Genomic DNA, 24074 nt, shown 5'->3' with positions numbered 1-24074 from the left:
TCCTTCTATGTTTTCTTCTAAGAGTTTTATAGTTTGTCTCTGTCTGTATCCACTTCAGTGCCTAAAGCTTGTATTGTTTATTCCACTTATTCTATTTTTTAGTTTCTAAGAGCTCTCTCTTGTTCGTTATTGTTTTTTGTAGAAGTTTCTTATTTGATAGATGAGTATCCTCTTATTTTTCCAATATTACTAATCTTTTAAAAATTGCTCCTCGTAATATTGTTTCTGTTTTCTATGAAACTTGCCACCCACAATTGTTAGCTTCTTTCTTTCATATAAGAATCTCTCCTCAATTGTTTGCCAGTACTTTTTTGTACCTATATATTTAAGAAATTTAAGGCACCAAAGAGTTGCTGATTAGAAGCAGCTCAATGGCATGGCCAGGGCTTATCAACTGTTGGCTCTAACTTAGGATAATTGAGGATGAGTGAGTTTTATTTGGAGATGGGGGTGGCTCCCAGTGTGCATCTTTTTTTTTTTCCCTGACTCTGGTGAGTTTCTCCAGTTAATGGTCCTCTAAGGTTGATCACAGGGAATGGTATATACTTGTCCATCCGTGAAGGTCGAGCAGCACAGAGAAGCTGAGAATCTCATCACTTAGCTTGTGGACTTTCACTTAATTCCTCTGTTGTCTGTACAGTAGACTCTACTACTTCCAGATTATCTGTGAGTTCAGATTAAGAAACTTTTTTAATTTCTCCACTTGAAGCAATTTCAAGTGTGCTGTTTAGGCAGAAGAAGATTGGATGCTGAACCAGAAAGATTAGGGAGAAGAAGTGGAAATCCTTGTATAGACATTCAACCCATGTCGGTGTTTTCAGCCCATATCTCATTCTCTCCTCCTCAGATACCTGCTAATTGCTTCTGAGGTCCTAAGGCATGGATAGACTTTGCTTTGCACTTAGTATTTAACTATCTCTACTCTGCTATCTCTTCCATCCACTTTACATAATTTTTAAAATATTGTTGACATTATCTGTAATTAGCCTGTATGAGTTTATACCATTTTACTTTTTATATTTATTTTTGTGTTCCAGAAAACAATTATTTGATATTAAATAATTAAAACAAAATTTATACACATGAATTCAACTTAAATTCCTTAAAATTTTCAGGAGCCATTTTTATAATTGAAATCAGCCTTTTTAGGTTCTGTACATTACTTTCAGTCATAATCTTATTAATTTATCTATATTAGTAGCAGGTACCTTGTGCCAAGTAATATGTCTACTTAGGGATATTACTGTTTTAATTTAACTCTTGTTACAAGATTCAATCATTTAATAAATTAACATATTCTGTGTCTTAATGTGACAAGCTTAAATACTCAGTCAGTTATTTAATTCCATACATGTCCTTTGACATTTAACGTTAAAAACAAATTTTGGGGGTAGGTTTTAGTAAATTTTCACAAAAACCTATTTCTTCAAGGTTTAAAAAAACTATATTAGCTCTTTTAGTTACTTTGGTGCTTTGGATAGCTGTAATGTTTTGTTGAATTCAAAATGGTTTCAAAATGTGTTTCTTTTAATTCATAGGGAAATACTGCTTCACCAGTTATACTTGGAAAAGGTAAATTAATAATTTTCCTATGACTTTTTTCAATGTACATCAAGATACAGAGGGGCATCTCTGCTTCTTGACAGCTTCCCTTCTGGCTCTCAGCAGACTTTCTTCAGTGTCTCCTTTGATTTGCTGAGTCTAGTCTGCTCTGGGCTTTAAAAAAAGAGATAATTTCAATTGTTAAATTGAAGCTAAAAATAAAAATAAAAGAGAATCTGATTAAAGACCCACAAATAAAGTTCATGTGTTTTAATGCTGCACCCTGTGATCAAAACACTGAAGACACTGCAAATTCCTTAGTTCCTAAATAAAAGACTTGGCCAAGACTTGAATTCAAAATTATATATATAATTTTGGATCCAGAAGTCTATAAGAATGCTATGCTGGCCAGGTGCAGTGGTTCACGCCTGTAATCTCAGCACTTTGGGAGGCTGAGGCAGACAGATCACAAGGTCAGGAGATCGAGACCATCTTGGCCAATATGGTGAAACCCTGTCTCTACTAAAAATATAAAAATTAGCTGGGCATGGTGGTGTGTGCCTGTAATCCCAGCTACTCGGGAGGCTGAGGCAGGAGAATCGCTTGAACCAGGGAGTCAGAGGTTGCAGTGAGCCGAGAACGTGCCACTGCGCTCCAGCCTGGACTCCGTCTCAAAACCAAAAAAAAAAAGAAAAAAATGGTATGCCACATTACTTGGTAAATATAAAATAAGGCTCTAGAACCACTGACTGTGGGGAGTGATTAAATGTGTTACTGAAACACATTTGTTACACTAGATCTTTCAAGTTTTTATTTCCCTTTCTGTTGTCTGAGCCTCCCCCTCCTATAAGAATATGTCCATCTATAGTTGATTTTCAGTAAAGAATCTAGCGAATTTGTGTTGTAACTTCACAATCTCTAAAGAATCTGTGAACAAATTTGTCAAAGTAATTTTGAAATTTTTGAACACCCTAATAATATGCATAGAAATTATGATTAAATTCTCCTATGTGTATGAAATGTGACCCTGTGTGGACCTCGATAAATGTATGAAGCCTGGATTATCTCATAAATATTTTCCCCAAAATAGACTTTGATATTTAAGTTTCCCTTTATCATCTTACATATTTCAATAACTTGTTATTTAACAATATAAGATGTGTTTGACATGTGTGTCTTCTAGGCACCGATGAACAAACAGACTTTGGATTGGGTGATGCCCATCAGAGTGATAGATTAAACTTGGAAAGAGATATAGTCAGCCAGACCACAGCAACACAGGAAAAGTCACAGGAGGAACTTCCAACAACAAATAATAGTGTTTCTAAAGAAATATGGTTAGATTTTGAAGATTTCTGTGTATGCTTTCAGTAAGTATCCCAATGGGATCAATCTATGTCGTAGTGGTTAAACCCTGAGCTGTATTAGTATACAAAGTCACATTAAGATTGATTTTTGCATATTTAATATAGTGGTTATATAACCTATTAATTCTTAGCATCATCCATAATAAGCCAATAACAGCCTGGTGTTGATATAATATCACATAAAATTTATAAAATGGAAAATAAATGTATTAATTATCCATATAACACATTAATAGCCAAACCAATCTTAGGCCAGTTTCAGCTTCTCCTCAAAGGCTTGTTTCTTAATTAAAATGAAGAAATCTTATTCACTAGAATCATTCTTGTCCCTTTAGGGCAACTGACCCAATACTGTTGTTATTTTTTAACTTTCTTCCTACAATAATTTGATTATAAGAAACTCAACATGTAGTACTAGTCTTTGCCTATAATGACAATAACCTGTTAAAAATGTCTTTCTTTCAGAAATATATATATTTTCCACAAGCCAAGTTCATATTGCCTTAACTTTCAAAAATCAGAATTTAAGGTAAATATGTTAGAATCTCTTCTATTCTCTTTAAATTTTTGGTAGAATTGTACCAGTAGAAAACATCTTCAAGTTTCTCAAAACATTTCTAATCTTGTAACATAATTATATTTTTAAAATTTATTTTTTAGAGTCTTTCACTAATCCTTATCCAAGCAATAAGCAAAATTCCACTAGCTCATAACCACGAATGTGATCCATCTGACTATGTTGAATCCTGGCCTGAATTATTATACAAATTCACATTAAGAAAAATTTGATTTATGAAAAAATGAAGGATACGCACAAATAAATTCACTAGATTTGGTTTCAATTAGTATTTACTGAATAGTGTATGTTTCCTAAAACAGAAGGACACTCCACCATTATGCCTGCAATTTTTTCCCCCATATCATCCCTCTGCCTGGAGTTTCTACCCTTTCATCCCTGTTATCCTCATTGCTGTTGTTCAGCTAATGCCTAGAAATCCTTCAGAATAGCATACATGCCCTTGACACTGTGAGGCTTCCCTTCTCTAGCCATGGAGTCTGTGTTAAGAGTCTCAGCTTCACCAGCCTGACCAACATGGTGAAACCCCATCTCTACTAAAAATACAAAAATTAGACAGGTGTGGTGGCATGCGCCTGTAATCTCAGCTACTCAGGAGGCTGAGGCAGGAGAATTGCTTGAACCTGGGAGGTGGAGGTTGCAGTGAGCCAAGATTGCGCCACTGCACTCCAGCCTGGGCAACAGAGTGAGATTCTATCTCAAAACAAAAAAAAAAAGAAAGAAAAAGAAGAGAGGCTTAGCTTCATGTCCTCTGTATGCTCTATGTTTGCCTGGCATTTGCCTCCCAGCCTCCCAACTTTCTGATTGCTTCCCTATGCCCGTTCTTCCCCCTACTTACTGTTAGCATCTTTAGAAGAGCGGTATCCTTTTGTTTACCACTTATAAGAACATTCCTGTCATGAGGTAGGAACTCAATTTAAAAATTGTCGATTAAGGTAGTTAACAAACCACATATTGAGCAGAATTTTAAGAAAAACTATGACACATATTCTGGGAAACTAAACTGTACTAACATTTACATGTTGTCCTGTTGTAGGACAAGGCCACCCAAGCCCCTAATGATAATCCCACACCTCCATGAGCAGTACGCAGAGTTGAGGGAAGTAAAGAGTCCTTGAAACTTTTCCATTGCCCTTGTAACAGATGAAAACGGGCAGAGAAAACCTTTTGAGCAGACCTCAAGAGCTGCTTTGTTGCTGGCTGCCTACTCTGGAAATAAGAATAGTGACTGGGGGAAAGAAATCCTTCACCTAGTCCTGGAGTATGTGAAAACACCTAGAGGAATACTTTGAGTTTATAGAGATAACACAGCAATTAATTGGAAATAGTTGAACCCAGAGTATGATATCAGCATAATGTACAGTTTAGAGTTTATTTAGGCATATTTCCATATTTAAACTATTGCCAGTGATAAAATGGCAATGGTTTATAGATGTTGCAGGCCCTTAGGTTCTTTATTGCATTCACTCCTCATAGCAAACCCTGTGAAAGAGATACTATTACCATCATTTTACATCTAAGGAAAATGAAGCAGATCAAATGTGAAATAACATATGTAAAACACTTAGAAGAATGCCTATTAGTAAGTGATAATAAATGCTGGCTGCCATTTACTAAAGACAGTTGCATAGAAGCTTTTGGTACACATAAGCATCCTAATTTAAAAGCTGTATGTGAACTGGTCAACTGTTCTTTATTCTGATCTTATGAAGTGATGATAAGCACAAAATTTTTTTTTGTTTTAAAAGTCTCAGCTGGGTGAAATAAAATTATGACATTCCTTTTATTTCCTTGATTTTTTTTAAATTAATGGTGTGAGAAAATAACTTTCTTGGAAGGCACTGGAATATAATCTTAATGGCATTTAGTATGGCCTGAAAGGAAGGATCAGCTGTGGTCTGAGGCCAGACACTCCAGACCTTAGTGGCCTGCTGAGTTGGAGACACAGAGCCCGAGGCCTGTCCTCAGCACAATCCACAGATGTTCCCTTGGTGCTCAGTGTGAGGTTAGAGCAGGGTCATTTCAAAGGTGCCATGTGCTGGCACCAGGGCAGAGGCCCTTTGTGGCCTTCAGGAACACCCCACCCCTCAATTCTCAGACCCTTGAAAATGACAGAAAATGAGCTCTGGGCAGAAACTCCTCCTCAGGTATGCATGCCAGGCTCACAAGTCCAAGAGTCCTTTATATTTTCAGATAGTGAATATTTGAAACAACTCTCTATATCATCATGTCACAGCTGACAGGAAGCAAATAAAATAAAGTATCAAATGAAAACAAATGGAAAATAGGGGGAGGAGTAATCATTTTAGTCATGATTGCATTGTATCGAGCATTTCTAGCAATCTTTGTTATACTTGATTAAATAACAAGGCTTCCTTTTTCATAGCATTGCTACATATTTTTCATGTATTAACTGTTTTTTTAATATTGTGGTAGAATAATGTGAAAAACTTTTAAAGTATAGTATAATTCAATTCAGTTAATTGAACACATTTACATGTGCCATCCCTCACAATTATGTTGAAGCACTGAGAACTTGAAAGGCAGTAATAATGCATTAGTCAAGAGTACCAGCCTTAGAGTCAGGCAGATGGCTCTACCTACTTTTTTCTCTCATCTTTGCTACTACAAACTCTGTGACCTTTGGTAAATAGCTTACCCTTTCTGTGTAATTAGATACATTAATGTATCTAATTATTTATATTAATTATTATTAATAAGTACTGTTAATGTATAATTAGGTACATTAATAGTACCCATATAGGATGAACCAAAATTATATACATGTATGTTTATGTAACTATCCTTTAAGGAAAGTTTTGATTTTACTAAGCACTTTATTCCATCTCCAAAACAAAACCCCACAGCCTGCTGTATCAGCAAGCAATGGGTATTGAGTTAGGCCATTCTCACACTGTTACAAAGAACTACGTGAGATTGGGTAATTTATGTAGAAAAGAGGTTTAATTGACTCATAGTTCCACAGGCTGTACAGAAAGCATGGCTGGGAGGCCTCAGGAAATTTACAGTCATGGTGGAAGGCTATGGGGAAGCAAACACGTCTTACCATGGCAGAACAGGAGAGAGAGAGAGACAGCAAAGGGGAAAGTGCCACACACTTTCAAACAACCAGATCTCCTGAGAACTCCATTGCTAGAAAAGCAAGGGACAAGTCTGCTCCCATGATTCAGTCACCTCCCACCAGGCCCCTCCCTCAATATGTGGGGATTACAATCTGACAGGAGATTTGGGTGGAAACACAGAGCCAAACCACGGCAGGTATATATCTGAAGCTCCCGTGGAAAGAAGGAAGAGAGAGCTTATTTCACGTACCACCCTGTAAAATAAGACATCCAATTGGCCATTCCCATTCTCTGCCAAAGTTACTTACTCTATGGCCTTCCTGCCCATCAAAGACCCACGCTTGAGTACTACTCTGCCCTGGGCTCGGCCTCTTCTCTTTCTCATTTCTGGAACAAGCATATCCCTTTTCTTTCCTCATAGAGGAGAGCTCTGCCTCTCTCTAATATGGTGGCTAGTCTAACACAGCTGCTGCAGACCCAGTTTCCACAGACGGTTGCCAACATTCACCCAGTGTAATTTTCTTCATATAATTAGATTCATAAAGTATTTATTATGGTGCCTAAAACACAGTAAGTTTCCTGTAAATCTTAGATTTTATACTATGTTTCCATTAAAAGTGAAAATAATAGCATTGATGAACTGATATTAAGTATGACAACTGGTCTAATTTCTTGCAGTTCTCAGAAGAACGAGTGTCCTACTATCTATTTGTAGATAGTCTAAAACCTATTGAACTACTGGTTTGCTTTTCTGCGTTGGTACGCTGGGGGGAGTACGGAGGTAAGAGGGCTCTGAGAAAATGACAGCCTTAAAGCCCAGATCATGTTCAGGCTAGGGAACATGCAATAATAAGATTTTTAGAGGCCGGGCATGGTGGCTCACACTTGCAATCCCAGCACTTTGAGAGGCTGAGGCGGGTGGATCACCTAAAGTCAGGAGTCCTAGGCCAGCCTGGCAAACGTGGTGAAACCTCGTCTCTACTAAAAATACCAAAATTAGCCGGGTGTGATGGCACGCGCCTGTAATCCCAGCTATTCAGGAGGCTGAGGCAGGAGAATCGCTTGAATCCGTGAGGCGGAGTTTGCAGTGAGCCGAGATCACGCCATTGCACTCCAACCTTGGCAACAAGAGCGAAACTCTCTCTCAAAAAAAATAAAAAACTTTTAAAAAGATTTTTAGAAGACCATGGATGGAGGAACTTCCTCCCTTTCCAGAGTTTCTCCAGAGTCCCACAGGAGCACCCACACCACCTCCTCTGATGCTCTTACTCCACAGACACCAGGGATTATGTTCACTGCTGCCACCCGCACCTCTTCTGGTTGTACTAATCCGTTCACCTTTTTGGTGTACTTACTCAATCTGTTATTGTTGTAGTTGTTGACCTATAAATGTCATCATTCTTAATTATTTCAAGATCTATTGAAAAACAAACTATTTTTCTTTGATTTGATATTCCAACAATCTTTTCCTCTATCCCACCTTGGTACCCTACTTTCATGGTTACCTTGTAGACTTTAAGTTTACCAATTTGTGCATCATCTCAATCATCTCAATTTCAAGCACCCCACTCCCCACTCACTGCTTGACTCTCTAGAGTTCACTCTACAGAACTCCCACTCCTACAATTTTGGAAGCCATTGGGACTTTCATTACTATCTACCCTGCCACTTTTTTCTCTGTCCATCACAGAGATAGCCTCCACACATTTGCTCTTTTTACCCCCTCATCTTACTTTCCTGGAAAAACTTCACTATTGGTTAAACTTGATGCATATCCAACCCACAGTTTCAAGAGAGCAGCTGAATGTGATTGCAGGGGAGAAAAACAAACTGGCTAGCCCTGCTTAAATTTGAGGAGCACAAATCTCAACAAGGCCTTAGGCACTGCCAGTACTTCTCTCGTTCATTTATTCTCCCACTCTTATTTATTCCTGTAGATGACCTATTGCAAACCCTCAAACATTCTCTCTCTCTTCAAATCTTCAACACCTACTGTTACTCTCACTCATGTTCAGAGGATGACCTTGCTGCTGATCTCACTAAAGAGACAGAAGAAATCAGAAATGATTTCTGCTTTCAGAATTTCTACCTCCTTTTCCCACAATGAACTCTCTCAAAATCTGGGCCACCTTCCTTCTGTTCTAATGGATAGACAATCTCTGCTCCTCTGCAAAGCCATACCCTTGCATACACATTTACACACAGGCACACACTCAGGAAACTTCGTTCTTTTATTCTTTGGCCTGTTTTGTTAAAGAATTTTTCTTTAGCCCAAATTAACAGTACATGGCTCTGTAAATGTACAGTAAGTATTTCCCAAACGCTTAATACTGAATATTTTGTCAACATGTAGGGCAGGGATTTTTTTTAAACTGACGTATCATCAATATTTTGAATGGTGTCTAACATAGAGCAGGTGGCTAGAAAATACTTGTTGTATAATAAACTTTCCAAAATATAGTGATCTAAGTTTAGTGCATCTACCAAACCAAAAGCTCTGAAGCCACACCATGTCCCAGAACATTTAAATTCTATAGGCATGAAGGCATTTCAGGTAATGTTGTGACCTTATATCCTCAACTCCAGTGTTTTCTGGAAATAGAGGGGGGAGTATTTTGCCCTCAGTCATTGATGAACAATTAGCCCATATTATTTATCCATTTTTAACGAAAAACTTGATATTAAATTTAAACTTTGTTAATTGCTTGCTATTTCTACATAATGTCAAAGACTGAATCAAAGGTAAAAATTTTGATAAACAGGTTGGGCATGGTGGCTCACTCCTGTAATCCCAGCACTTTGGGAGGCTGAGGCGGGCAGATCACCTGAGGTCAGGAGTCCGAGACCAGCCTGGGCCAACATGGCGAAACCCTGTCTCTACTAAAAATACAAAAATTAGCCAGGGATGGTGTCAGGTGCCTGTAATCCCAGGTACTCCAGAGACTGAGGCAGGAGAATTGCTTGAACCCAGGAGGTGGAGGTTGCAGTAAACTGAGATCGCACCACTGCACTTCAGCTTGGGTGACAGAGTGAGAATCCATCTTTAAAAAATAAATAATCGTTTTTGATAAACAGTGGGATATTTGGACTTATTTTTTACACTATTTTAGAGAAATCTCTTATTTTTCAAGATGTAATATGTTTAATTCCTTTAAAATTGCATCTAGAAGGATATTGTAGTTATTACCATAGAGATAATAAAAGCGATGCTATGCTACAGTGAAAAATGTCCTCCTGCTTCTAATTTTCCTATTCCTGGTCTCTTCACTTGAGAGGATTGTTATGAGGAAGAATATTGAACAGGGAGGAAGACCTAAGTGTTATTTCTAGTAATTTACCTGGAGTAATTTCTAATGTTTTATGAACATTTTAGTAATATTTCTAATGCTTGATTATTGTTATTTATGTTGTTACTTAATTAAAAAAACAGTACTAGTGAATGCCAACTACACTTTCACAATCAAACTTTAATACCTTTTTACTTATCTTAAAGCCTTAACAAAAGACAGTCCTCCCATAGAGCCTGGACTTCTCACAGCTGAAACGTTTTCTTGGAAATCCCTGAAACCAGGCAGTCTTGTTCTGAAGATTCACACATATGCTACCAAGGCTACAGTGGTTCGTCTGCCTGTTGGGTATGAAGTGACTTCATTTTACCCATAATAAAAATTGTTTGAAGGCTTGAAAATTGTTTGTTACTAAAGAAGTAAACAATATGGACTCCAAGACATTGTTTCTTAAAGCAACTTCTCAAGGCATAGGTCCATCATTATTATTCTTGAGAAAAACAATTCCAAAAAAACTACATTGAACAATACTGTACAATACCCCTTTGAGAGATTCATAATTGTCAAAGATTCTGGGAATATATTTAGTCAACAATACTGCTTAAGCTTGTTTAATCCAGCGTTTTCTAAAATTAATTTATAAATATTATACACATAACATTTATAATACTTTATTATGGATTTTCTCAAATATTTCTTATAAGTTTTCTCATCAATATTATAATACTTAGCAAAAACCTTGATTTTATTTAAACGCAAATTGAGAAATATGCATTTTCCCCTACCAATCTAGATTTTCCTGTGGCTTATTTTTGTTAGATATTACTTTTAATTCAGATAAAGCTGGTTAAACACATTAGTTTCAATTTTAAAGAAAACACATATGATGGAAAAGTTTTTTATTTTGATGAATAAAATTCAAAATATTACCTCAAATTTCAGATGAAAGAAATACTTTCACTAGGCTTTGAAATAAACATTTTCACTAGCTTTTACTTTTTTCCCAAGATCAATCATGCTAATTTTATGTGATCAATGAAAAGCTATGGCTCTAATGCAAAAAAGCAAAGTCTCAGCAACAAATGCTAAAATAATTGTGTCAAGCATCTAGTACTGCTAGAAAATACTACATTTTGAAACTTTGACATTTCTCACATCTCCCCTTTATACTCCAGCAAATCAAATTACTCTGTCTGAGTGCTTATTCATTGGGACAATCAAGGACAAGGAATTTAATAAAGAATCTTCTTATATCTGCTTTTCCCCCCACAGAATCTAAACCATCAGCATGTATGTTTTGAAGATGCTCTAAATCTGCAGTCCCCAACGCCAGGGCCATGGACTGGTCCTGGTCCGAGGCCTGTTAGGAACTGGGCCACACAGCAGGAGGTGAGCAGTGTCTGAGCTCTGCCTCCTGTCAGATCAGCAGCAGCATTGGATTCTCATAGGAGCGGGAATCCTATTGTGAACTGCACATGCAAGGGATCCAGGTTGGACACTCCTTATAAGAATCTAATGCCTGATGATCTGAGGTGGAACAGTTTCATCCTGAAACCATCCCCAAACCAAGTCCATGGAAATATTGTCTTCTGTGAAACCAGTCCTTGGTGCCAAAAAGATTGGGGACTGCTGCTCTAAATGCTCAATAACTGGAGGACCGTGAATATCCCTGCTCTCACAATATGACAACCTGGTAGAGGAGACACGATTAACATATATGAAATGATGCATTTGTGAGAAAAAGACTATGAAGCCTGCACAGCCCTATACCCGCATGAGTTTTTCTTGTTGTTAGGGAGAAATCAAGACTAGTCTTCACACCATGACTGCAGTGTGTGGGAGGTCACTCCAGCATGTACTGGAAAGAAGTTTAGCATTTAGCCTAACTATTTTTATCCTACATAATAAGTAAAGTGTAGATTTCATGATCCCGTAGGGTTCTTATAGAGTGCAAATTCAGAGATCCTTATCTCATCTGTGTTAAAAATTGAACTCTTCACTAACCTTTGACTTCATTTGAGTTCCAAAGTGTGAACAAGCAACTCACAGGTCAAATGCCACCACCCAGGAAGCACTCGGTTCTCATCCAGCATCCCTTCTCTTTAGGAGACACATGCTACTCTTCAACGCATACTCCCCAGTAGGACACTCCATACACATCTACAGCATGGTCTCATTTGTCGTTGGGGATGAACATGTTGTGCTGCCCAACTTTGAACCAGTAAGTATTTTTGCAATAGCAAGTTATTTATTTATTTAGAGATGGAGTCTCGCACTGTTGCCAGGGCTGGAGTGCACACTGTTGCCATGGCATGATCTCGGCTCACTGCAACCTCTGCCTTCCAGGTTCAAGCAATTCTCCTTGCCTCAGCCTCCCAAGTAGCTGGGATTACAGGTGTGCACCACCATACCCTACACATTTTGTTGTATTTTTAATATAGAGACGGGGTTTCACTATGTTGGCCAGGCTAGTCTCAAACTCCTGACTTCGTAATCTGCCCACCTCAGCCTCCCAAAGTGCTGGGATCACAGGCATGAGCCACTGCGCCCAGCCACAACTGCAATTTTTATGTGCTTTATTTTCAAAGATTTTGAACTAAACACATTTTTATTTTATATTCAACTTATTCATTTTTTACCTTTTAAAACTATTAAGTATACTCTGCAAGAAATCCCCACATGCAACCATGAAGTCTATAATGAAGTCTGAACCCTGTAGGTATACAAGTGAAATATGTATACTTTTCTCCAACAACTGCTCTCACCTCTACTCTATTGAATCTCTTTTCATATCTGTTAATAGCTTAGTAAGATCCCGTGGCATCATTCGTTCTTTGGGATACAAAAGATCAGTGCAGTCCTTTTTAACACAGTTTAAAATTTTGGTCTCTTTCTCTCCTTTCATTTCTTCCTTTGCCTAAGGAATTTGGAGCATGTGTCTCTGGGATTTAGCAGGGAAGGAGTAGCTCACAAGGTTCTGTCTCTTCACCTTCGTCTCCTCTCACTCTTCTTGGTCTCTTCTCCTTGGTTTCTCTTGCTCCTCTGTTCTGACGGGGTCTGAAAGAAGAGACGAGGTCAATGGGACCAGTATGCCCCCTGACATCTTCCCTTGGTTTTCAATGCCCTTTGTGCACGTGCATTTGGGAGAATATTTGCAGACGGCCTTCCCATTGCATAATTCCTGATGCTTCCTCAGCTCTAACTCTTTCCTACCAAAAAAAAAAAAAAAGAAAAAGAAACAAACAAAAAACAATTCCAAATAGCACAACCTTGTATTGATGGGATTCTCTAAGCCAGCCATCAAAAATTCGTGGCAAGCAGCTGGTTCCCACACGTCACACTCATGCATTCTTCCTTGTCTGAGCAGTGGCTGTGCAAGAGTTCCCAGGGCTGCCTCCTCTGTTTGCTGTGCCATCTCTCACCAGGTCTCTTTTGTCTTGCTCAACAGCCACAGCAAGATCACACAGCACAGCAAGTTCACTTAGACACAAATGTCACTTATTTCCCTAACTATGTTTATCTTGCTTATTTCAAATGGTCTTAAGAAAATAATTCTGCTTTATATGGTATACATTCTCAGTTTGTTGTCTTCCTTTAGATAATTTATCTCCCTGGGTGTTTATTTATTTTGGTCTGTGAGCTCACATTTCCCTGGAGATATCACTTCCTGATGTCGAAAAGATTGTTGGAGATCAAGTCCAAGAAGCCAAAGAGAATACACTGACCCAAGGGCAGAGAGACTAACGCTACTTAGAACCATAATTGATCCCTATCTAATATTTGACCAGAGAACTTTTCTGGTCATGGTTTCACTTTAGGGAGAAACACCACTGAGATGAAGCTATCTGTAGGCTTTGTGAGGATTCTAAGTCAGTGTGTTCCAGTAACGAGTCAGTTGCATCTGCTTCCATCAGTTTCTCACCCTAGCAAGGCATCTGTGCTTCAGGTGCACTTGCTGGGCCATTCCTCAAAATTTCAGGACAGAGTCAGGAATCATGATCGCACCATGGTGCCCTCTAAGGGGAAAAAGTTGTTTTGTTTTGTTTTGTTTTTTCCAATTTTACTTTTTTCATGCTGCTGCCAGGCAACTCCAGGACCACCCACCATACACCAACCACAACAGCTCCAAACACCTCACAGTTTTCTCTGATTTTTAAAAATTAGTTACTTCCTGAAATTCCTGTCTCCTTCTTGCTTCATGATTTTTTTAAGAGTTGATAGCAGGAGAGAGCCACCAGCCCATGCTAGGTCACCTTCTTGTCTTTTTTATCTTTCTGGCTTTCTCCCTGAAATCTCTGTCAGTCCTCAAACTCCACACAGTTTTTTGTCAGACTAATCCTAAATGTCCTCAGAACTAGGTCTGGTTATTAATACGGTAGGGAAATTTTATGTGATCCCCAATGTGGGGTGAATATTCCTTCTACAGATTCCCACTCAGGTAGGAATTGCGTTCCTTGTTTTTTATCTCTGAGACTGCAGAATTTAGTAAAACTGCCTTGATATCAAATCCTCTATAAAGAATTATTGAATCAGCCATATAGCAGAGGTTTCATATTTTCACAGAAATTAATTTGTATAAACTAGATGACACTTAAGGGTTAGTGAGGATGGCTGCCATGCTTTGTCTTCACAGGAGAGCTGCCGATTTACGGAACAGTCTCTGTTGATTATGAAAGCTATTGGAAACGTGATTGCTAATTTCAAAGATAAGGGTAAACTCTCTGCAGCTTTGAAGGATCTGCAAACAGCTCACTACCCTGTCCCCTTCCATGATAAAGAACTAACTGCACAGCACTTCAGGGTAAGCTTGTTTGGGATACGATGTTCAGAAGAGGAAATTTTCTTTTCAAAAGGGTATATCTCCCATTAGGTTACCTCTCAAATCAGAGCCAGAGAAAATATTTTGGATGGAGATAATATATTTGGGAAGTGATTTCAGAAAGCAGAAATGAGGGAGTAAAAAGAATGAAATGAGAAAGAGAAAGAAATTGGTTAAAGGATATGACAATTACTGCTGTGGCTTACTGGGAATCAGCTATGCAGAGTGTCCTGAGGAAATATGTGGGACATCCCTTTAAAAGTTCCCACTCAAGGAGGGCAAGATGATGGTGCTTCTCCACCAACTCTTTTCCCCACTGTTAGGTGGCTGCTCTCAAGGGCTTTGACTTCCTCACACTTACAACGTGTGCCTCTGCCAGGCTGAGTAGCATTCTGGCTTCACAGGAAGCCTTGAGGTAGTGAAGCAAAGAGACTTTCTGGTAACCGCTTCACAAGGCACATATGGACCCATCCACTGCAGCTGCACTAAAATCAGGTGGGCTTAGGTCTGGCTTTTTAACCCTCACACTATTGACAATTTGGGTCAAATAATTATTATTCTCTTTCTTCAATTTTTTTTTGGGAGAGATTTAGAAGGATTTGTATAAGTTCTTCTTCAAATGTTTTGTAAAATTCAGCAGTAAAGCCATCAGGTCATGCACTTTTATTTGATGGGAGACTTTCTCTTTTTTCAAGGGATGGGATTTTGCTCTGACACCCAGGTTGGCTTGCAGAAGCATGATCATAGCTTATTGCAGCCTTGAACTCCTGGGCTCAAGTGATCCTCGTGTCTTACCCTCCCAAGTAGATAGGACTACAGGCATGGACCACCACACCTGGCTAATTAAAAACAAACAAAAAAATTTGGGGTGGGGGGCAGTCTCACTATATTGCCTACACTGGTCTTAAACTCCTGGCTTCAAGCAACTCTCCTGGCTTAAAGTTCTGGGGTTAGAGGCATGAGCATTGCACCTGGCCACCATGAAATACTTGTTATTACTAATTTAATATTACCTGTACATGTCTAGGAATTTGTCCTTTACTTCTGGGTTATCCAACTTGTTGGCATATAATTTTACATAGTAGATTCTTACGATTCTTTGTATTTCTGCAGTTCATTTGTAATGCCCTGTAGAATATTTAATAGCATCTCTGGTCTACACCCTTTAAACACCAGTAGACTCCAGTTGTGATAACGAAAAAGACTTCAGACATTGCCAGATACCTCTGCAGGGAGGGGTAGCATTGCCAGATTTAGCAAATACAAATAGAGTACACCCAGTTAAATTCTATTTTGTGTTTAAACAAACCATATGTGCAACATTTAGAACAGAAATATACTACTGTCCTAGTATACTTATAAAATTACTTACATAATTACTTATATAAAATGTATTTTATCCATTATTCAAAGTTGACTGGGTGTTTGGGGTTCTTGAGGAAATATAATTAGAAATAAAATCTCCCAAACTAGATGACGTGTTCACAAGGCAGAAGAGAAGGAAAACAATTTATTGTTGAATGAAGTTTAAGCCAGAAGGTGGTGCACATCACAGGCAATCTGCTAAGAGATTGCAAAGACAAAAACAAACAAAAAAATCTTACCCCAAGCAGATACAGCCCATTTCACACGTACTGTCAAGATAAACAATATGTAGTCCTCCAGGAAAAAGACTCCATAGCACCTCTTGCCACACAACATAGTTCATCCCAAATTCACTTGGTATGGGGATGACCATCTGTGTTAGGTAATTAGCTTTATCTAAAAGAAAAATACACTTGTAACACCTTCGTATCAGCAAGGTACCTACCAATGGTAGTCTCCTACTCTCCCAAAGAAACTGGGAAATAAAATATGGGTGCTATCTTCCATGATGATTAACGTTTCAAAGAAATGGTTCTCAGGTCCTGGAGAAAAACGTTCCTGGGCTATTAAATGGGCAAGAGGTTTATTTAGCTTTTAAGAAAGATTTACTGGCCAACGTGGTGAAACTCCATCTCTACTAAAAATAGAAAAATTAGCCAGGCGTGGTATGCTGGTGGGCGCCTGTAATCCCAGCTGCTTGGGAGATAGAGGCAGGAGAATTACTTGAACCTGGGAGGCAGAGGTTGCAGTAAGCCGAGATTGCACCACTGCACTCCAGCTTGGGCAACAGGAGCAAAACTCCATCTCAAAAATAAATAAATAAACAAACAAACAAACAAACAAACAAGATTTACATATGTTTCCGAGAGAGAGAGAGAGAGAGAGAGAGAGAGAGAGAGAGAGGAAGAGAGAGAGAGGAAGAAAGAGAGAGAACTTATCGTTACAAGTGTCCTAAATGTAAATGCTCTAAGGCAAAGGATGTGGGGGGAGCAACCTCTTTCCTTATTTTTCATAGGGAGTGATTAAGCCTCTTATTTTTTAATTTGTACTTCCCCTTACAGTGTAATGTATTTAATTTGGCAATGCTGCCTGAGGGGCAGATCAACTCCAGTTGAGAACTACTCACCTACAGCATGAGAGTAATATACAAGAAATATTTGCCATAATTCACCTGTAGAACAAGTCTGATAGTGCCCCCACCCTTAAGTAAACTCTCATCCATTCTTCAAGTTGGTAGCTGGTCACAAGGTCTAAAATTAAACAAATAAATAATTAAATCACCATATGACAAAAAAAGCTGTAGTCTCTACAGCTACCACCAGCCTTGAGGCCACAATCAGTATTCAACAGCTCTCTCCTCTACCTCCCATTCTAGATTGCCTTGTCTTGCAGCCAGTTCTTCTAGTTGTTTACCTGGTGTGTGATCCAGATTCTCCATCCTGATGGGTGCAGGATCTTGGCTACCTTACTGTAGCCAGGCCATGGTTGCTGCAATTACTCATTTACTATGGAAGCATCAAGAAGTGTCCCAGCAAATTTCAGACCAAATTCTCCCTGCTCCCTCAATGTAGCAGAAACCCTAATACCTCATGATAATCAATGTGAATTCTCCTCCTATCCTGTTATATTAACTCCTTTTTTTCTGCTTCTCCACCAAGATGAGAGGCCCAAAGCAACCGCACATATGTCATAGTTTAGTTTTATCATAAATAATACCATATTCCCTGGTGGAATTACCCCTTGTTTCCTTCCCTCAAGAAATGTGTTCTGAAATCTAGCAAACCGGTTATTGTGGGGGAATTGGGCACAGAGTCTGCAAATGGGTCACGTCAGATGATGGGGAGAGAGGCCAATCTTACTTGCAACTTTTGAATCTCAGGCCTGTGTGTTTTAACTATGTGGATACAGCACCAGATATTGGTCTTTGGTTCCATATGTACATACTTCAAGTGACATCTCCAGGCTGGCTTTTTAACTGAGCCTTCTATGTGTCATTGCAATCTACCAGGAATTTTATCAATTCTATGTATGGTATATGTTAGGACCAACATGTTCCAGACTATTCCCAGTGATTAAATCTTTATAATGCAACTCTTGATCTACAGGTATGTTAGCTGAATCCCATGTTTGTAAACCAGATTTTCTATAACCTCTTGGATAATGATGCTGGCCAAGGTACCAAGGACACAGAAAGCAAACTCATAGCTGAGGCAGGAGTCAATTCTTGTAAGGAATCAGTGACCCACCTAATGGACGTCTAGTCCACTGAGAGCAACTTGCCCCCAAGTAACTGGCCGGACTTCTCAGGGGATGATACCATATCAAAGACCAGAGTCAGTTTCTGCTGCTGATAGATTAGATGACTGAGCCTGGATGAAAGAGAGCCCAGGTGGTTGGTTCACCATTTCGTGCTACCAAGATTACTCTGCATGAGCCCAATGTAGCTGGCCCTGATTTAATATGTAAGGGATCTTGGTGAATGAATCACTTATGCAAAAGGAAGCTACTTTGGTAAAAAAATAAAAATAAAAAATAAAAATCTCCACTTATACTTTGATAATTACACAACTATGTGACATATGATGAAAAAATTTTGTCTAAATAAGTCTAAAAGAGGTTTTTTCATAATGAGGTTAGTACTACTAAGTGACTAAAAAAACTCTAAGAAACATATTTTCATTTTATGTAGCATATGAAATAATAGTGTGTCTTACAATGGATGGCATCTTAGAATCAATAAAATAAGCTATATAACTTGCTTAAGCACAAGGATAATGCTACTTTTTTTTACCTTGTTCTTTACCTCCTCTACCAGTTTAATACTGTATTTTAATTGAGTCTATGTTATAAACATTGCTGTAGTGATTACATTTTATTAAATTAGAAATAATCAAATGATAATTTTGGTCTCCTACTGGGCGAGTGAGACTTCAAAGAATCTTCTGTTAGGTTGTGTGTATATCTGAGAAATGGTTTTTATTTTTTATTTTTAGAGTATCTAAAAGTTTTTTTAGAGCTTTTCTGGCCAGATGATGGTATTTTCTTGCTATAAAAAAAATTAATGTACTTTATCTGTTTCAGGTTTTTCATCTTTCCTTATGGCGTTTAATGAAAAAAGTTCAAATAACAAAACCTGCTCCAAACTTCAAATTTGCATTTCGGGCTATGGTTTTGGACTTGGAGTTACTCAATTCCTCCTTGGAAGAGGTTTCTTTAGGTATCCGTTAATTGTATATATTTAATCAAGGAATTCCTAGTTTTAAGTAAGGTAAATAATTTGAGAAATGTGTTTGTGGACTGTCATGGAGTTCAAGCAATGCTCTAAGAGCTCAAGGGGCTCCAAGGACCTGCTGGGGATCCCCTACTCCTCATCCCCACCACATACACTTCTAGGGAAGTGTTTTACAGGGGAGAATTTCCCTGTTTTATTTACTCCTAACCTTAAAAATATGGAAGTCACTAATCTACATGGTTTGATTTGAAGAATTCTGGCAAGATCCTCTGACCCAAGTAACCCTACTTTTCTCTCTTCTTCCCATGCTCTGATCCCATCATTTTAACATGTCTTTTATTTTTGAGAGAAATCTCTGGCTATATTCACACAGAAATCAATAGTAGTTCACCAAGATGTCCCTATTTTGTGTGTTTTCCCTCCTGCAAAATATTTACATTCTAACAAGAACCACCTAGAGCCGGCGATATTAAATATGATGCTAACTCTTGCAATGTAGAATTTTATATGTTGGAGGGCTTTGGCAGCTAAAGGCGTTGAAACTTGGGGAAGGGATTAAATATAACTTTCAGTTCAAAGTTTGTTTTTCCCTTTCCAGTGGAATGGCTGGACGTTAAATATTGTATGCCCACAAGTGATAAAGAGTATTCTCCTGAGGAAGTAGCAGCAGCAATTAAAATTCAAGCCATGTGGAGAGGAACTTATGTTAGATTGCTTATGAAAGCCAGAATACCAGGTATGATTGTCCAAACATTCATAAAATGAACTTGTTTGTATAAGAATAAATATTTATGTGCGTTAATGAAAGTATTTTAGAGTCACCCCACTTTATGGCTCAGCTAATTAATTTCAGTCCTCTAAATAATGAAATTATTTGAAATAGGAAGCATGTCCAATGCACTGAGTGTCTTGTTTCCCGGATTGGCACAGTGTCTGGCGCATCATAAGCACACAATAAATACTTGCTGAAAGAACGAATGAAAAAATGAATGAATGATCAGCTTTGTTTTCCCAATCTATTGCAAGTTCTTTTAAAACAGGGAACTGGTCTTTTTCTGTATATATCTCAAGTACCTAGCACTGTGCTACCTCAGTCAGACTCAGCTAAGTCATAGATATTTTCACGTTTGCAGATGATTTTTCAAACAAATGAATGAATAAGTGAATGAATAAACTAATGCATAATAAAGAAGCCACTATGTATGTCCATAGTGACATACATCTAGAAGACATAAAATGCATTTTAAATGTGTTCTTAAATGTATTAAATCAGATACATCTGTGTATATGAAAAAAAATCTTTTTGCTAAAAGGTCAATTTTATTAGCTTAAAATAAAACATGGCAGATGCAAAACTTATATTCAAGCACTTTGGGAGGCTGAGGTGGGCAGATCGCTTGAGCTCTGGAGTTCAAGACCAGCCTGGGCAACATGGGGAAACCATGCCTCTACAAAAAATATAAAAATTAGCCAGGCATGGTGGCATGTGCCTGTAGTCCCAGCTACTTGGGAGGCAGAGGTGAGAGGATTACTTGAGCCCAGGAGGTGGTAGTTGCAGTGAGCCTGAGCCGAGATCACAGCACTACACTCTAGCCTGGGTGACAGGGTGTGATCTTGTCTCAAAAAAACGAAAAACAAAAAATGTATATTCAATTATTTTCATTCTGTGGTTTTTGCTGACATTTTGATAGGAGAAGCCTTACCTCCAATAGAATTCTTTACATATATTGAAACATTTTCTTGTGAAAAAAAGGACCTATTTAAAACATTTAATGATAATATTTAAAATGTTTTAGCAGTGAAAACATCAGATACACAATGGTTTAAAAACCCTAAATTACATAGTTTAATGATAGTTGTCTAATTTAATGGGGCTTTTTTTCCCCATTACAAAACATATGCATTCATCAAACTCAATATAGGATGTCTTGCCTTATTTTGTGCTGCTATAATGGAATACCAAAGACTAGGTTATTTATAAAGAACAGAGATTTATTTCTTACAGTTCTGAAGGCTGGAAAATCCAAAATCAAGGGGTTTGCAACTGGACAGAGCCTTTATCCCATGAGGAAGGTGGCAGGGCAAGAGAGCACATTCATGAAAGAGAAAGAGAGATAAAGGAGGGATAGAGAGAGCCAGACCTCATCTTTTTATCAGGAAGCCACTTCTGAGATAACTAACGCACTCTTTTAATAATCACATTAATTCATTCATAAGGGCATAGCCCTCATGAGCTAATCACCTCTTAAAGGTTCCACTTCTCAGTGCTGTTACTTTGGGAATTAAGTTTCTAACACATAAAGTTTGGGAAATATATTCAAACCATGCATATGGTAAAATATGCTTTTATCATCCATATATGTTGTAAAAATTTTCATATAATGATTTTACTTCCCTTTTTAGAGACTGAAAATATGGGCAATTTAGTAATGGACTTCATAGAGTTTGTGTTCAACTATTCAAAATGTCTTTTTAATAGTGTTTGCATTTTTTCCACTCAGCATATATTTATTGAATAACTCTTGACTGTACGGCAGTGTTACATATTTTGGCCTTATAGCAGTCAATAAAACTGACAAGGTTTCTACTCTGATGAATCTTGTATGTTAGTGAGAGTAAGCATATAATAGACAAGTAAATATATGAAGATATCAATTTCAGATGCTGGTAAATACTATGAAGAAATTAAGATAGGATAATTAGAAAAAGAATGTTAGTTTCTGATACAGTAAGTTTGAGGCTCTTAATAAGGATTCACATTTTCTTGACAAATTATCTACTTTTAAACCATTTGCAGATAATGCAGTAGATTGAGCTCTAATAAAATCCTATTAGCCATTCCTCTTTAGAAAAATTGGATGGATTACTTTTTCTGAGATAAGATCTGTCACAAAAAAAGTTTTAGTGTGACAGAGTTCTCCTTATGTAAACACTTTGATGACTATCTTAAATTAGGTCAAGCAATATTTTAAGACTTTAAATTAAAGATGAAGGGAAACAACATAATACGGTGAGCAGAGCTCTTGACTAGAAGTTTGTAGCTCATATTTTAAACCTGATTTTTCTGCTAATGAAGGCTATGACTTTGGATACCATCTTACTTGTGAGTTTCAACTTCATTTGTGGAAATGAAGGCTTTGGACAAGATGATCTTTCAGGCATCTTAAAGCTTAACGTTGTTATTTATTATTATTTTTAGACACAAAAGAAAATATCAGTGTTGCAGATACTCTTCAAAAAGTTTGGGCTATATTGGAAATGAATTTAGAACAGTATGCAGTTTCTCTCTTAAGGTAAAGCAGTCAAATGATATTTTTATTGCAGTATATTGTCCTTTTGTCAAAGTCCAGTTTGAATACTACCATATTTGTTGAGAGCTCCCCAGTCACTGCAGCTAGAACCACACCATTACTTCGGACCTTCCACAATATTTTATCTGAAACATTTCTATGGTACTTGCTACTTTTTGTCTATGTTTTAATTGCACAGAACTAAAATTCTGAGCAGAAAACCTCTAGGAGCAGAACAAAGTTTCCTTAAATCTTATGGTACTGAGAAGACAAAAATTAAAGTTTAGGACCTGATAGCAGATGAGATCCCAGTCAACAAATAGTCAGATGAAATCCTTGGAGGACAACACTTTCTAAACAGGGACAAGGCATAGGTAGATTGAACCTTAGAAAAACTGCATTCTAACCATAACTCATGTCCAACAGTCAAGCTAACCTGAAAAAAACAGAAAAAAATTACACACCCACTCACCTCCCCCCCAATATATACACACACAGTACATTATGGAAAATATGTGGAACCATACTCTCTGGTGATTTAGATTTCAGAGGTGGCAGAAAAAAAACCTCTAAACATGACTGTTATGAAAATGAGCAAGAAAATAAATAATAAAGAAAATAGATTAAAAGTTTGAGAATTTAATAAAACACAGACAAATGGAAAGTACATCAATGAACATTTTAATAACCAAAATTAGGAACTCAATGAATTTAACCACAGATTAGGCACAGTAGAAGAAGAACTTAGTGAACTGGGTAATATGTCAATAAAAAGTATCTCAAGTGAAGCTAAGAGAAAATGAGTGGAAAATAGCATAAGGGACTTGTGAGGCATTCTCAGAAAGCTTAGTGTGTAAGTAATTGGAATGACAGAAGGTACAAAGATAACAGGTGAGAACTTTCCAGAACTGATAAAAGACATCAATTTACATTTTCAGGAGACTCTGCAGACCCCATGCAAATTACTTGATTAACCTTTACTCCAGAACCCATTTCCTGAAAGGGTTACACTTTTGCCTAAAGTTTTAATTGTATGAATGCACATAAGGAGCACAAACCCTCTTTTCCAACCTGCTTTTGTATTTTGGGGCTACCAGGAGGAGATCTCTAGGTCAGATCTTACACCTAATTTTCATGAAGGCAATGTGCTAAAAAGTTAGTGTTCCTATTAGAGAATAGGATCAGTACACCAGGGAGGTGTATTTGAAACACTAGCATAATACCTTCAGGGGATTGTCGTTCTTCTCCATGTGATCTTCCCACTACAGCCAAGACCATTTCACGGAATCTCAGCTCATATCTGATACAGAGGCCATGCTCTTTCAATGCTTTGAGTTCTACATACACATTTCTTGGACAGATAAAACCAAAAAGTCTGTTATTTAAACTCAAATGCCAGTGGCATCCAAAGCTACCTTATCCTAACAGGCATTAATTCTATGGTTAAGAGCACATAATTTGACACAAGACCTGAAGCTAACCCCAGCTCTACTAATTATTGTTATCTAAGAT

At 37.7% G+C, this 24074-nt stretch overlaps 1 protein-coding gene across 1 annotated transcript in view; it reads left to right on the top strand.

Moving 5' to 3' along the window:
• LOC116463138 (androglobin-like) overlaps window positions 1-24074 on the top strand; it is a 183546-nt gene that overhangs the window by 97959 nt on the left and 61513 nt on the right. The window contains exons 14-23 of the mRNA XM_032146102.2: window positions 1539-1572; window positions 2726-2912; window positions 3375-3438; window positions 7248-7350; window positions 10063-10204; window positions 11963-12077; window positions 14490-14657; window positions 19122-19257; window positions 19871-20008; window positions 22472-22565. Coding sequence (XP_032001993.1) covers window positions 1539-1572; window positions 2726-2912; window positions 3375-3438; window positions 7248-7350; window positions 10063-10204; window positions 11963-12077; window positions 14490-14657; window positions 19122-19257; window positions 19871-20008; window positions 22472-22565 — 1181 coding nt within the window. The remainder of the gene's footprint in view (window positions 1-1538; window positions 1573-2725; window positions 2913-3374; window positions 3439-7247; window positions 7351-10062; window positions 10205-11962; window positions 12078-14489; window positions 14658-19121; window positions 19258-19870; window positions 20009-22471; window positions 22566-24074) is intronic.

The sequence above is a fragment of the Hylobates moloch genome, unplaced genomic scaffold, assembly GCF_009828535.3.
Source record: "Hylobates moloch isolate HMO894 unplaced genomic scaffold, HMol_V3 SCAFFOLD_26, whole genome shotgun sequence".
NCBI classification, from domain to species: domain Eukaryota; kingdom Metazoa; phylum Chordata; class Mammalia; order Primates; family Hylobatidae; genus Hylobates; species Hylobates moloch.
This window is presented reverse-complemented; position numbering and strand designations above follow the sequence as displayed.